At 43.7% G+C, this 16,352-nt stretch overlaps 1 protein-coding gene across 2 annotated transcripts in view; it reads left to right on the top strand.

Annotated features, from left to right (window-relative positions):
• zftraf1 (zinc finger TRAF-type containing 1) overlaps positions 1 to 16,352 on the top strand; it is a 131,725-nt gene that overhangs the window by 90,738 nt on the left and 24,635 nt on the right. For both annotated transcript variants that reach the window (XM_048557523.2, XM_048557514.2), the window contains exon 3: positions 9,821 to 10,032. In XM_048557523.2, the coding sequence (XP_048413480.1) occupies positions 9,821 to 10,032 (212 nt within the window). The remainder of the gene's footprint in view (positions 1 to 9,820; positions 10,033 to 16,352) is intronic.

Genomic DNA, 16,352 nt, shown 5'->3' with positions numbered 1-16,352 from the left:
ACTGCCCTGTCTACTTGTGACTCCATTTTCAGAGAATCGTGTGCATGAACTCCAAAGTCCCTCTGTTCCACTACACTCCTTAAGGCCCTACCATTTACAATGAAACTCCTACCTGGATTTGACTTTCCAAAATGCAACACCCCACACTTATCTATATTAAACTCCATTTGCCATTTCTGAGCCCACTTTCCCAGCTGATCAAGATCCTGCTGCAGTTTCTGATAACCTTCCTCACTGTCCATGATACCGCTATTTTAGTGTCATCTGCAGACTTACTAATGATGCCTTGTACATTTTCATCCAAATCAGTGATATCGATAATAAACTGCAATGGGCCCAGCATCAGCCCCTGAGGTACATCACTAGTCATAGTTCTCCAGTGTGACAAGCATCCTTCCACTATTACTCTCTGCTTCCTACCATCAAGCTAGTTGTGTATCCAATTGCCAGCTCTGCCTGGATTCTGTGCAATCTAACTTTTCAAAGCAGCCTACCATGTAGAACCTAATCAAAGGCCTTACTGAAATCTATATAGACTACGTCCACTGCCCAGGCCTTATCAATCTTTATCGAAGGACTCTAACAAATTTGAAAGGCTTAGTCTCCCATGCACAAAGCCACGCTGAATACTCCTAATCAAACCCTGTCTCCCAAATGCCTCAGAATCTTCTCAAGTAACTTAGCTACCATGGATATTAGGCTTCTTGGTCTGTAGTTTCTAGGTTTTTCTTTGCAGCCCTTCTTGAACAGAGATGCAACATTCACTACCATGCAGTCATCTGAGATCTCACCAGTGGCTAACGATGATGGAAATATATCAGCCAGGGCCCCCTGCAATTTCTTCTCTAGCCTCTTGCAGGATTTTTGGATTTCCATGGTCAGGACCAGTAGATTTATCCACGTTCACACATTCTAACACTTCCAACACCACCTCTACTAAGATATGGACTGTCCCCAAGATATCGTCACTAACTTCCCCAAGTTGCCAAGTCTTCATGTCTTTCTCCACAGTAAACAGAGGAGAAATATTTATTGAGGATCTCACCCATCTCCTGCGGTTCCACACATATATATCCAGGTACAGTGCCTCATCCATTGGATCACTGCTCAATGTGAGTAAAAGTCCCACTTTAATTTAACAATTGTACTTGAGAGCTGAAGCTTACCCAGGTTTTGAACATGTTGTTGCTAGATCATATCTGCTTTCCTGGATGAATGCTGACCAAAGAACATACACGAAACTCAGCAGCAACAAGTTGGAGCTTTTGGCATGAAATGTATGGCAAACTCAATTCCTTGTTCTCACCTGTCATATTGTGGTTATAACTCACAAAGAGTGCAGTAAATGCGGCATGGTCAACTGAACACCCTTATCTACAAGGTTCCTTCCGTGCTGTTCCAAACTGAACACTTACTCCCTGTCACTGGGTCAATATCCTGGATTCTCCTCCTTAAACCATTAGAAAAATTTCAGAGATTCATGAAATATATACTTTTTATTATGTGGAGAGACTAGAGAAGCTGGGTTTGTTCTTTAAGCAGAGGAGGTTTGTCCCCTTTCCCTGTATTTGAGGTGACATCTTCTCTATAGTCTTTAAGAAGTGTGAGAATGAGCACTTGAAATGGCATAACATTTAAGGCTATGGGCCAAGAGCTGATAAGTGGGACTAGTGTAAATAGGGTCATTGCATACTTGCTGTAGTGCCTCCTCTGCATTGTATAGTCCTACAAATCGGTTGCAGTTCTCTCTTGTAGGTCTTCATGTGACTGAATGGGGACAATTCTCAACCCTAGGTTTTTGAGCAACTGGGCCAAACTGTCGCATGGGTTATTGAGATCTAGTGTGCAAAACCTGCTATGTAGGTTTACTATCTCTGCCACCACCCTGCCTTATGGAATTATGACTCAAAACACAATGCAACTTGATGGGGAAGTTGTTGCCAATCTGAACGATTGATAGCAACACTCTCTTGGTCAATAATAGGTGGATTGTAAATAGAATGTGGCCTGTCACATAGCCTTGCCAGACACTTATCAATATTTTGAAGGGACTATTTTGACAAAGGGTTTCAGCCTGAAACATGGGCTTCCCACTGCTCCTTGCTTGCTGCTTGACCTGCTGTGCTTTTCCAGCTCCATATTTATTGACTCTAGCTTTCCAGCATCTGCAGTCCTTACTGTCTCCTGTTCAAGATAGTTGCACCCATATGATCATGAAACGATGATGTCGCTGTGCTGAAGTTTCTTGGACATCCAGATCTCTACTCAGAACTTCACCCCATTTACTGAGTCAAATGCCTTTGTCAGGTGGATGAATAAAATAAAGAGTTTCTGGTGGTATTGTTGGTGTTCTGCTTGGATTTGTCTGGAAACATAATCCATGTCAGATCTTCCCGTGGAAGTTCAAAGGCCACACTGTCTCTGGGACGATTTTCTCAACTACAGGAAACAGGGAATTCAAGAGATTTGTCAGGATTTTCCTTATATGTAGAAGAAGGAAATACTTCAATAAAAAAGGTTGAGGAGGAAATTAAATAAAATGAATCAAAATTATGTAAAGCTTTGGTAGATAAGGGAACAAGTGTTGCCAGTGGCAGAGGGCACAGATTTAAAATAATTAGTAAAAGAATCATGGAGTTATGGAACTGTACAATATGGAAACAGCCCCTTCAGTCTAACTCATCAATGCCAACCAAACATCCTAAATAAATCTAGTCCCGTTTGCCAATGTATGGCCTATATCCTGCCTAACGTTCCTATTCTTATACCCATCCAGATGCCTTTTAAATGTAAATTGTACCAGCTTCGATCACTTCCTCTGGCATCTCATTCCATACACGCACCACCCTCTGCCTGAAGAAGTTGCCCCTTTTAAATCTTTTCCACTCTCACCTGAAACCTATGCCATCTAGTTTTGGACTCCTCCACCCTGGAGAAAAGACCTTGTCTATTCACCTTATCCGTGACCCTCATTATTTTATAAACTTCTATAAGGCCACTCCTGAGCCTTCGTTACTCCAGGGAAAATAGCTCAGCCTATTCAGCCTCTCCCAGGAGAACAAACCCTCCAACCCTGGCAACATGCTTATAATTCTTTCCTGAACCCTCTTAAGTTTCACAACATCTTTCCTATAGCAGGAAGCTCGGAATTGCATGCAAAATTCCAAAAGTGGCCTAACTAGTGTCCTGTATAGCCACACATGACCTCCCAACTCCTATACTCAATGCATTGACCAATAAAGGCAATATACCAAATATCTTTTTCACTATCCTGTCTGCCCGTGCCTGCACTTTCAAGGAACTATGAACCTGCACTCCAAGGTCTCTTTGCTCAGCAACACTCCCCAGGACCTTACCAATAAGTGTATGAGTCCTGCCCTGTTCTGCCTTTTTAAAATTCAGCATCTCACATTTATCTAAATTAAACTCTGTTTGCCACTCATTGACCCGTTGGCCCAACTGACCAAGATCCCGTTATACTCTGAGGTAACCTTCTTCACTCAGACGGAACATGAAGTGGATTTTCTCTACATAACCAATTAATAATTATCTGGAACACGTTGTCTGAAAAGATGTTAACACCAATTCAAAATAATAACTTCTAAATGTAAATTGCAGAAATACTTGAAAAAACACAGGATAAGGGGACTAAACATCTGGGAGTGGATATAATTATGTAGTTCTTCCAAAGACAAGATGGACTGAACGCCTTCCCTTTGTGCTGTACCTTCTAATGACTTGGGAGCAATGTTACCACACAGTCTGCAACATTTCTGGGAAAAAGCCTGTCACACCTCAGGGATGGGCAATATAATTGTCAGCCTTGCCAACATCATTTGCAGCATGAAAACAAAAAATAAATTCCACTAGGAAGTTTGAAATGATATACTGTGAAATTCAGCATATAATTTAGCTTCAAACTACCAGTACATTATAGAACTGGATCTGTAATCCTTCTGTTTACAGTGCTTAAAATACATCACAAAATAGAGACTTGAACACCATCTTTAGTAATTCATGTATGAGTCTGGCTGAATAGCTTCCGTGCCAACAAACTAACTGTTTATTATTGTCCCATTCTGCTTTTCATACTGTGAAAGATGGTGTTTCTCCAGATGGGCAAGAAAAAGGAGATAATATTGTTCAGTGTTTTGATGTTTTAAAAATCTGACAATGAAGTATTCTATGTGCTTTTCTCTAAATATTGCTTGATCCATCACTCAACACAAGTCAGCGAATATTTATCTGTTACTGATTAGTTTCGTGTGATATTGTCAATGCTAGCCTGGCTCTGTCATGTCACTATCCCACTGAATACATTTGGGTTATACTCCTTGAGTTGAGATTCTTCACTTCTGTCTTATTAACTTATTCATACCCTCTTGCTTGCTTTTATTTCTATTTGCAAATTTGCAGTATTTATAAGTTTACAGAATGAGAATGTGAGTGGACCTCTACTCTGAGATGGCAGACGGGTTAACCTGTACTCGTTGGAATTGTCAGTGGTTTAGCCTGTCGGCATTCAGATGACAGGAATTCAGAGCTGTTCCTTAGCTACATTTGATCATACAGTCAAGGAACAAGAGTAAGCCAACTGACCCATTGAACCTGCTCCACCATACAATAAGACCATAACTGATGTGATTTTAACTCTACATTCCTGCATGTCGCCATTGGCCTTGCATTGCCTTGATAATCAAGAATCTATTTTCCTCTGTCTTAAAAATGTTTAGAAATTCTACACCCAGTGCTTTTAAGGAAGGGAATTCACAACTCTCTGAGAGAAGAAAACTGTTTTGTCATTTGTGTTTTAAGTGAGTGCTCCCCTATTTCTAAACTATGACCCCAGTTCTACACCTAGCCTGTCTTATCTTTCCTCATATGGCAATCCACTCATTCCCAGTGTTAGCCTTGTAAACTTTCTCTGAACTGCTTCCAACACATTAACATCCTTCTGTAAGTACAGTGACCAATACTATACACAGTACTCCAGATGCAATCTTACCAATGCCCTGTATAACTGAAGCATAACCTCCCTACGCTTACATTTAATTCCCCTTGCAATGAAATATGACATTCCAATAGCTTTCCTGATTATTTGCTGTATGCATTCTAATTTGCTGTACCTGCATACTAAGCTGTAGTTTGTATACCAGGTCATCCAGTTCACTGCATTTCAGAGTTTTACAACCTCTCACCATTTAGATAATGAGCTCTTGTACTCTTTCTGCCTCTATCAAAATGGACAATTTGACACATTTAGCACATTGTGCTCCGTTGTATTTCCAATAGAGCAACCAAGGAGACTGCCCTCGGCTCCATACTCTGGAAAGCCCTGTGCTGGAACAGTAGGCACCTGGGAGCAGTGGGATCTGTCATAAGCTCCACACTGCCCTAGGGACTGCATTGGTTGGATTAATTTGTCGAATGTGAGATGTTGGTATGGTTTCTGGAGACATGATTTATTTAATGCCTTCTTACCAATGCCACAAGATGCACCATCCTAACTCGCAACATACCCAGAATGTGGTTATTCACATCTCATCTCAGTTAATGAACTGCCTCTTTGTTACTCCTTACCATACTGACCTCACCTGGAGTGCTATTGTCATCAAAAAAGATTATTTGACCATGATCAAATTGCTGATTGTGGGGCTTTACTGTATATACCTTAGCTGCCATGTGTCCCTACGTTCCAATAGTGACTGCAGTTCAAAAGTATTTAATTTACTTTGTGACATCCTGAGATTGTGAAAGGGACTTCGTAAGTATCTCCATCCTTAAAGGGAGGCAATGACCCGCCGAGCTGGTTTGTTGTTCCACAGACGTTTCATTACTCTGCTGGGTAACATCATCAGTGCAGCCTCCGATAAAGTGTCGGTGTGTTTTCTCGCCTGGTTTTTAAACTCTGGAGTCCATTGAGCTGGGTTACCTCACTTCTGGTTTTCCTTCGCAATTGAGTGTATATGGGGTGGCGTTCTATGAGTTTGTTGGTGGCTTTCTTCATGGAGCACCAGGTTTTTAGGAACTCGTGTGCTTGCCTCTGCTTTGCTTGTCCCAATCAAACACAGAAAGCTCAACCCCATATGCACTCCATTGTGAAGGAAAACCAGAAGTGAGGCAATCCAGCTGAACAGACTCCAGAGTTTAAATGCCAGGCGGGAAAGCACAACAGCGCTTCATCGAAGGCTGCGCTGATTATGTTACCCAGCAGAGTAATGAGATGTCTGCAGAAAAACAATGAACCAGCTCGGCGAGCCAACCAACCACAACATCTACAACCCGAGCTACAAATGTACTGTAAACCTTGGAGGCAATGGCCTATTGGTATTCTTGCTGTATTGTTAACCTAGAGGCCCAGGAAGTATTCTTGGGACCTGGATTCAAATCCCACTACAGTCACAGCGAAATTTGATTTCAAGTCTTTTTTAAATCTGGAATTAGTCCATTGTCAATTGTCAGGGGAAAACCCATCTGATTTGCTAATGTAGTATCAGAGATAATGGGAACTGCAGATGCTGGAGAATCCAAGATAACAAAATGTGAGGCTGGATGAACACAGCAGGCCAAGCAGCATCTCAGGAGCACAAAAGCTGACGTTTCGGGCCTAGACCCTTCATCAGAGAGGCCTCTCTGATGAAGGGTCTAGGCCCGAAACGTCAGCTTTTGTGCTCCTGAGATGCTGCTTGGCCTGCTGTGTTCATCCAGCCTCACATTTTGTTATCTTGATTTACTAATGTACTTTAGGGAATTAAGGCATGTAAGGATATTTTAGAGATAGTAGGAACTGCAGATGCTGGAGAATCTGAGATTACAAGGTGTAGAGCTGGATGAACACAGCAGACCAAGCAGCATCAGAGGAGCAGGAAGGCTGACGTTTCGGGCCTAGACCCTTCTTCAGAAATAGGGGAGGGGAAGGGGGTTCTGAAATAAATAGAGAGAGAAAGGGAAGCGGATTGAGAAGATTGAGGATAAGGTAAGTGACAGGGGAGGAGACAGACAGGCCAAAGAGGCAGGGGTGGAGCCAGTAAAGGTGAGTGTAGGTGGGGAGTTAGGCATGGGATAGGTCAGTCCAGGGAGGATAGACAGGCCAAAGGGGCGGGATGAGGCTAGTAGGGAGGAGGTGGGGTGGGGATTGAGGTGGGAGGAGGGGAAAAGTGGGAGGAAGGACAGGTTAGGGAGGCAGGGTCAAGCTGTGCTAGTAGATGGAGGGGAGCTTTTGAGCTAATGAAGTCCACATTGATACCATTGGTTTGCAGGGTTCCCAAGCAGAATATGAGTTGCTGTTCCTGCAACCTTCAGGTGGCATCATTGTGACACTGCAGGAGTCCCATGATGGACATGTCGTCTGCGGAATGGGAGGGGGAGTTGAAATGGTTTGCAACTGGGAGGTGCAGTTGTTTCGCGTGAACCGAGCATAGGTGTTCCACAAAGCGGTCCCCAAGCCTCCGCTTGGTTTCGCCGATGTAGAGGAGGCCACAACGGGAACAGCAGATGGACTATACCACGTTAGCAGCTGTGCAGGTGAACATCTGCTTCATGTGGAAGGTCTTCTTGGGACCTGGGATGGGGGTAAGGGAGGAGGCGTAGGGGCAAGTGTAGCACTTCCTGCGGTTGCAGGGAAATGCGCCGGGTATGGTGGGGCTGGAGGGGTGTGTGAAGCAGACAAGGGAGTCATGGGGAGAGTGGTCCCTTTGGAAAGCACATAGAGGTGGGGAGGGAAAAATGTCTTTGGTGGTGGTGTCGGATTGCAGATGGTGGAAGTGTCGGAGGATGATGTGTTGGATCTGGAGGTTGGTGGGGTGGTATGTGAGGACAAGAGGGATTCTGTTTTGGTTGTTATTGTGGGGTGGGGGCGTGAGGGATGAGTTGCGGGAAATGTGAGATACACAGTCAAGGGGGTTCTCGACCACTCAGTGGGGGAAGTTGCGGTCCTTGAAAAACGAGGACGTCTGAAATGTTCGGGAGTCGAATGCCTCATCCTGGGAGCAGATGCGGCAGAGGCGAAGGAGTTGGGAATCGGGGATGGCATTTTTGCCAGAAGATGGCTGGGAAGATGTGTATTCTAGGTAGCTGTGGGAGTCGGTGGGCTTGAAATGGATATCGGTTTCGGTTTCCAGAGATGGAAACAGAGAGATCCAGGAAGGAGAGAGAGGTTTCAGAGATGGCCCAGGTGAACTTAAAGTTAGGATGGAAGGAATATGTGAAGTGGATGAACTGTTCAAGCTCCTTGTGGGAGCACGAGGTGGTGCAGATACAGTCATCAACGATACAGTAACGGAGGAAGAGGTGGGGTTTAGGGCCAGTGTAGCTACGGAAGAAGGATTGTTGCACGTAACCTACAAAGAAGCAAGCATAGTTTGGGCCCATGCGGGTACCCATGGCCACCCCCTTTGTTTGTAGGAAGTGGGAGGAATTGAAAGGGAAGTCCTTAAAGGTACGGACAAGTTCGGCTAAGCGGACGAGTGTGTCAGTGGAGTGGGACTGGTTGGGCCTCCAGGACAGGAAGAAGCGGAGGGTCTTTAGGCCATCTGCATGGGGAATGCAGGTGAATAGGGACTCGACGCCCATGGTAAAGATAAGGTGCTGGGGACCAGGGAATCAGAAGTTTTGGAGGAGGTAGAGAGCATGAGTGGTGTCACAGACGTAGGTGAGGAGTTGGTGGACCGAGGGGAAGAAAGTGGAGTTGAGATAACTAGAGATAAGTTCAGTGGGGCAGGAGCAGGCAGAGACAATGGGTCAACCAGGGCAGTCAGATTTGTGGATTTTGGGAAGGAGTTAGAAGCATCCCCTCTGGCTACCGCATCCCAAAACCAGCACAGCTTGTCCCTGCCTCCCTAGCCTGTCCTTCCTCCCACCTTTCCACTCCTCCCACCTCAAGCTCCACCCCAATTCCTACCCACTAGCCTCATCCCTCCCCCTTGACATGTCCGTCCTCCCCGGACTGACCTATTCCCCTCCCTAAGTCCCCACCTACACTCACCTTTACTGGCTTCACCCCCATGTCTTTGACCTGTATGTCTCCTCTGCACCTATCTTCTCTTCCAACTATTTTCTATCTGCCTCCCCCTCTCTCCCTATTCATTTCTGAACCCCCTTCCCCTTCCCCTTTTCTGAAGAAGGGTCTAGGCCCAAAACGTCAACTTTCCTGCACCTCTGATGCTGCTTGGCCTGCTGTGTTCATCCAGCTCTACACCTTGTTATCTAAGGATATCTTACCTGGTCTGGCCTGGGTGTGACTCCAGATCCACAGCAATGTGGTTGACTCTCAATTACTCTCTAGACAATTAGGGAAGGGCAATAAATGCTGGCCTAGTCAGCGATGCCCTCATCCCATGAATGAATAAAAACAGTGAGTTGTAGCTCGTTACCACACATTGTGTAAGAAAATTCTTCCTCACAATCCCCCTATATTTTGAGCCCAAAATCTTATATCCGTGTTCTCCGGTCATTGTGCCATTAACTAAAGGAAAAGTTTTTCTGTGTTTATCTTGGCCAAGCCTGTGAAAATCTTGTGCACCTCAATCAAATCTTCTGTCAATCTTCGTTACTCCAAGAAGTCTGCTCCACTCTTTCCACTCTAACCTTGTAACCAAAATCTTCCCATCACTGGAGCCATTTAGGTAAATCGGAGCACCATGATGACTTTCTCACCTTTGCTAAAGTGTGGTAACCAGTACTGCATACAGAACTGATGGGTTTGGAGCATCCTGATTGCGTGAATGGTGTGTTAGAAATGCCAGTCACTCTGTTTGTTTGAGCCTGTTTAAACTCTGTTTAACCTGCTGCATTGTTTTCCTCCCTGCCCTTCCTATTCTAGAGTAACTCTGTGTAAATATAAGCGGATTGGATGTCCATGGCAGGGGCCATTCCATGAGCTAACTGCTCATGAGGGGGAGTGTGGCCACCCAACCAAGACAGGCAATGAGCTGATGGAAATCCTGGATGAAATGGACCAAAACCACAAGAAGGAGATGCAGCTCTACAATAGCATTTTCAACTTACTGAGCTTTGAGAAAATAGGATATACAGGTAAGGTTGGTTTGTGTTTTCATCATACACACCAAACTCCTGTTCTGTTTGAAGAAATGCAGAAACCCTCGCTGCATCACCCCTACTACACTGAGCTGTAGAGACCACAAAGTTCTGAGTTTGGTTCCTGCTCCATGCTGATTGTTAATCAGTTCTCAGGAGGGCAGTAGTTGGGCGCCTACTGTCCTCCCTAGCAGACCGTACTTCAGTATAAGCTCCTGGTTCACTCAGCAATAACGCCCACTCCACCAAGATCAGGCTTGGCTGTGATGCTCCTGCCAGTCATATTGCTGCCTGGGATAATGTGTGACAAATGGCCACTCAGTGTGAGGCAGATGGAAGAGGGAATGTATTTGGTTATGGTGGACCTAAGAGGAGAAAGGGGAAAGAAATATTGTTCACCCTATGGTTCCAGTACAGAGCCTTGAATGACAGGAGAGCAAGTCAACAACAGAAGTCCCATGACACCCTGTCTGTCCTGCCCCCTCATTTAATGGCAGTTGAAGTCAGTTTATCGTTGAATGTGATTCCTTATGGGGGTTGAACTTAAAATCTGATCATGTGAATCTGAAATGTTCCATTCTTGAATTTGGTGGACTGGCATGATCCAGTTGTTGACATCACAGCTTTTGGTCTGGTTATGTCTTTTCAATGCATCTAAAAAAAACGCACAGGCAGTGGTAACTCATTAGTCCAAGAACTGATACAGCAGTGAATATAGTTCTGACCCAGGTCTGCTGACTGAGGCTCAGTGGCGGACCTTTTGTTTGTTGAAACCTAGGTTAATCTTATACTTTGAGTTCTTAAGAACAAAATCCATGCAATGGTTTCTGGTAGTGCTAACAGTATAAGTACAACAGGAATAGATGACAGCAAGAACTGGTATTTACACAGTGCCTTTAACACAATAAAATGTGTCGAACTATTTCACAGCAGCATGTTTTGGGCAAAATGTGACACCAAGGTATTAAGACAGGTGACCGAAAGCTAAGCTAAAGAGGTTTTAAAGCATGTTTCATAGGAACAGTGAGAGAGTTAGAGAGATTTAGGCAGGGAATTCCAAAGCATAGGGCCAAGGCAGTGAAAAGCATTGCTGTACCACCAACGATAACAAAGTGTGGAGCTGGATGAACACAGCAGGCCAAGCAGCATCTTAGGAGCACAAAAGCTGACCTTTCTCTCCTCTAGGCCCGAAACATCAGCTTTTGTGCTCCTAAGATGCTGCTTGGCCTGCTGTTCATCCAGCTCTACACTTTGTTATCTCGGATTCTCCAGCATCTGCAGTTCCCATTACCACTGTACCACCAACGGTTGAGTGAGGATAACCATGCTGGTATAAAAGGCCAAATTGGAGGACTGCACATATGTAAGAGGGTTTTAAGATGATATAGACTTGGTTGGAAGAGCAATGCCCTGAAGGGATTTGGAAGCAAAGATGAAAATTTTAAATTGTACCTCACTGTAGGTCAATGGTCACAGAAGTGATGGGTGAATTGAGTTAACAAATGTTAGAATACATCAGCAGAGTTTCAGATGAGGTTGAGTTTATTGGGGTTTAAAGGTTGGAGACCAGCCAGGATTACAGATCAATCACCCAATGACCTGTTTATAGAAATTACTGGTATCCATCTTCCACGTAACAGATGGAGTAATACAGGATAGTGGAGCTGTGGAATTAAGGATTAAAGCATAGACTGCGATAACATTTGAAAATAAGTGATTGAAGGAAAAAGGGAGTAAATGGTATCAGGAACAAGAAAGGGACATAGACCATTGCTGGTGAGGATAAAAACCAAACATGGACTGATGGGGTCAAAGAACATGTTTCCTGATGTTCTTACTGTGCGTCTAGTGGTGGAAGATTTTATTTAAAGAACTAATGAATTATAGAATAGAACCATAAAGCACAGAAGGAGTCCATTTGAGCCATTATCTCCATGCTCTTTGCAAGAGCAGCTCAGCTAAACTAAGCGCACTGCTGCCATCTTTTTACTGTAACCCTGCTAATTTTCTGTCCTTCTCCTATTTCCTTTTAAAAACCATGTTCAGGCCATGCATTCCAGATCCTAATCACTTCATAAAATACTGCATAAAAGGGTTAATCCGAATGTCTCCATTGCTTCTTTAGTCAGCAATAAAGTTGGCATACTCTAGTTCTCGATCTTTTCACCAATGGGAGAAGTTTATCTCTATTTACTTTGACTAGATCCCCCCCCTCATGAGTTTAAATACTTTTACACCTCATCTGTAAGGAGAAAAACCCAGCCAATTCATAGAAACATAGAAAATAGGAGCAGGAGTAGACTATTTGATGCTTCAAGCCTGTGCTGCCATTCAATATGATCACGGTTGACCATCCAATTCGGTACCTTGTTCCCACTTTCTCCGCATACCCTTTGATCTGTTTAGCCTTAAGAACTTATAAACACAGACTTATAACTTATAACATCGAACTTATAAAACTTATAAACTGAAGTCCCTCATTCCTGGAACCTTTCTCATGAATCTTCTGTGTGCCTTCTCTAATGCCTTCACATCCTTCCAGAACTGAATACATTACTCCAGTTGTAATAAAATTAGTGTTTTATAAAAGTTCACAATAATGTCCTTGCTTTAATACTCAGCCTTTATTTCTAAAAGCCAGAATTCTCTCAGACTCTTTAACCACTTTACTGAACCTTTCCTGCCCTGATACCAGTGATCCTGTGATGAATACCAACTGCACTGCTCACCTCCAGCTTTTTTCAAACTGTGCATGTGCAATATAATTTCATCTTTAAGGAAAAGAAAATATATGTTTAACCCTTGTTTTCTCTTCACCAATATACTTTTATTTGTTTATTTCAGTTTTAGTTGTCTATTAGGTACAATATCTATCGCCCTTTAATTAAATGTATTTGAGAGATTTTGCTGTTAGCATGCTGCTGCGTATCAGCAATCAGCCTTTTAGAATTGTACCCTTTATTTTACATTGACCTTTTTAGTTCTTTTTCACAAAATTTGTTACTAACCTGTTTCTCGAGGACAGTGACAGTCTTCCTCACATTTCAGAATGCTTCCAAGGCTTCTTTGATCTGCATACTTTGAAATTGTACCCTGTACACCCCAGTGTAGACTACTAACATAAATCAAGCAAAGCAGCAGTCCTGCTATCGACTCCTGGGGAACTGTACTGTGTACCTTCTCGTTTGAAGGATAACCATTCTCAACTGTTCTCATTTAGCTATTAACCTCTTCTCATACTCTGTTTGCATCAACCTGACAGTTGGGAAAATTGCTACCTTTACAGTAATAACAGCATAGCCTCTGATGGACACAGAAGGTCGCCAACCTGTACTTGATGGCTAACTGCAAGAAAACCCACTCCCCTCACTTTCCCTGTAGCCCTGGATATTTTCTTATTCTTGGGTATTTATCCAATTCCTTTTGGAATTTGGAATTGGCTAAGTACCCAAGGATAAGAAAGTGAATTTGCTTCCAACACATTCACAGGCAGTACAGTTGATGGAATAGATAAAACGAAATTGTTCCCTCTGGTGGAGAAATTCAAAACAAACAGATCTAATTTTGTAAGTCAAGAGTTCATCCATCAGAAAGCACACCTTCACACAAGAACCTCAGAACTTTCTTTACAGTTAACACGTGGATTCTGAGGAAATAAGGACTGAGCTTAATAGGTTTTTTTTAATAAACCAATTGAGAAAGGTGAAGAAAGATAGTTAAATGAATTTGTACTGTACATCAACCAAGATCCAATTGAGTAGTGTTCAAAGTCAGAAGTCACCTGACAAAGGGGCTACGCTTTGAAAACTTGTGATTTCAAATAAACCTGTTGAACTATAACCTGGTGCCGTGTGACTTCTGACTTTGCTCACTGCAGTCCAACACCGCTACCTCCACATCAGTTGAATAGTAGAACAAGTTTAAGGGATTAAATGACCTCTTCCTGTTATTAGTGCGATGTGGTAGTTTCTGCTGGTGACATAAAGCTGAGAAAGCAAGAACTGCTACCTCTGCATATGCACAGAGAGATCTCAAAATACTTTACAGAATAATGGAAGAAAATCGAGGAGGGATGGGAAAGGAGAAAAATGTTGAGATTGGGGGAGAAAAATGAGACTGTTATAACTGAAAGATCAGGCACGTAGAACAGAAAGAGCTGAGAAGCCAGATCCCACATGTGCCTGGCCCTGGAATTCCCTCCCTAATGGCATTGTGGAAAAACCTACAGCACATGGACTGTAGCAGCTCAAGAAGGCAGCTCACCTCCACCTTCTCAAAGGCAACTAGGGACAGGCAACAAAAGCTGGCCAGCCAGCGATATCCACATCCCATGGGTGAATACAATAAAAAGGTCCTCATGGTCTTGTAACATCGGAGGAGCTTTGCTAAGCAGTGACCTTGAAAAGATGTTCTGGAGTTCTTAATCAACTATAGTAAGGAAATAAATGTAGTTTGGCAAGGAAGAGGACTCTGAAGTAACAAATGATTGGTGTAACTGCCAAAGTGGGACACCAGTTGTCAACAAAAGTTGAGAGAATTGAACACAACATAATGATAGGAATGCAACTGAGAGCGGGAATAAAGAGAAAGTAGGAGTGAAAGACAATAACTAGTAATATGCTCAGTTGAAGGTTCTTTGGGAAGTGGTCCATTGTGAGAGAGGATCGGGGAGAGAGAGAGAGATGGAAGCCTGCGGGAATTGGTTGAAAAATCAGGAGAAAATGTGAATGGAAAGAGGTGTGAGAGGGCATGGAAGTGAGTATGGTCAAGGCAGAAGTGACAGCACAGAATGGAAATGCTTGACAAAGTGGGGGAGTCCATGGATGTTTGTTCAGTTTTATGATCTTACACTGAAGGAGTATTTCAGTTAAATGGAAACTTTATCTTTTAGCTTTTTCAACACCACTCTCTGCTCAGTAATTGGGGCGAAATCTCTTCCACCAGTCCAGCAGTCAACCCGGAATGTGTTGGGGAAAGATTTGTCTTCCCATTTCTGCTCCCAACGAATGAAAGCATCTTGCTTCACTCTATGTGTTTACACAGGAAAATTGTGTCAGAAGCAATTCACTGTCCCAAATTCTCCACCTGGAGAGCTTAAAGAAGGAATTCCCTCTGTAATAGCATTGTGGGTTAACCCACAGCAGGTGGACTGCAGTGGTTCAAGAAGGCAGCTCACCTCCATTTTCTCAAGGGCAATTAGGGTTGGGCAGTAAATGCTGGCCGGCTAGCAACACCCGCATCCCACAAATTAACTTTTAAAAAATGTCTGTTGGGGATCAGAGCTTGATACTCCTAGCAAAAAACAAAAGATTGGGCCCTTTATGATTGAATAAAAATGTAAGCTTAATTCACAGAACAATTATTCTGCAATCACTTGTCAATCTTTGAAACTGGTTCTTACACATTACCTTTATTCTTTACGCAGTGCCCTTCTCTTTTTGTCTATGTTGCTTCCTTTCTATTTCTCTTTCTCTCCTCTGTCCTTCCTAACTCTTTTTTTGCACATCCTCCCCCTCTTATTTTGCATATCTTTGTTTCTGTTTTGCTGCTACAACCTTCTTTTAGGTGACAGTACATGTTAAAAAAGTTTAATATAGCTCAGATTATTCTCCTGACTTGAAAGGCAAGTTCTTAGTGAAAACAGCGTAGGCAGTGGGCGAGAATAAGACTGAGGGTCACTAACAGCACAGGGAGTGGGAAAAAATAAGACTGAGGGTCACTAACAGCGCAGGGAGTGGGAGAGAATGGGACTGAGGATCACTAACAGCACGGGGAGTGGGAAAGAATAAGACTGAGGGTCACTAACAGCGCAGGAAGTGGGAGAGAATGAGACTGAGGGTCACTAACAGCGCAGGGAGTGGGAGAGAATGGGACTGAGGATCACTAACAGCGCAGGGAGTGGGAAAGAATAAGACTGAGGGTCACTAACAGCGCAGGAAGTGGGAGAGAATGAGACTGAGGGTCACTAACAGCGCAGGGAGTGGGAGAGAATGGGACTGAGGATCACTAACAGCGCAGGGAGTGGGAGAGAATGGGACTGAGGATCACTAACAGCACGGGGAGTGGGAAAGAATAAGACTGAGGGTCACTAACAGCGCAGGAAGTGGGAGAGAATGAGACTGAGGGTCACTAACAGCGCAGGGAGTGGGAGAGAATGGGACTGAGGGTCACTAACAGCACAGGGAGTGGGAGAGAATAAGACTGAGGATCACTAACAGCGCAGGGAGTGGGAGAGAATGGGACTGAGGATCACTAACAGCACGGGGAGTGGGAGAGAATGGGACTGAGGATCACTAACAGCACGGGGAGTGGGAGAG

This window comes from Stegostoma tigrinum, chromosome 2, assembly GCF_030684315.1.
Source record: "Stegostoma tigrinum isolate sSteTig4 chromosome 2, sSteTig4.hap1, whole genome shotgun sequence".
Taxonomy (NCBI): domain Eukaryota; kingdom Metazoa; phylum Chordata; class Chondrichthyes; order Orectolobiformes; family Stegostomatidae; genus Stegostoma; species Stegostoma tigrinum.
Note: the sequence above shows the minus strand (reverse complement) of the source record. Positions and strands in the feature narration are given on the sequence as shown.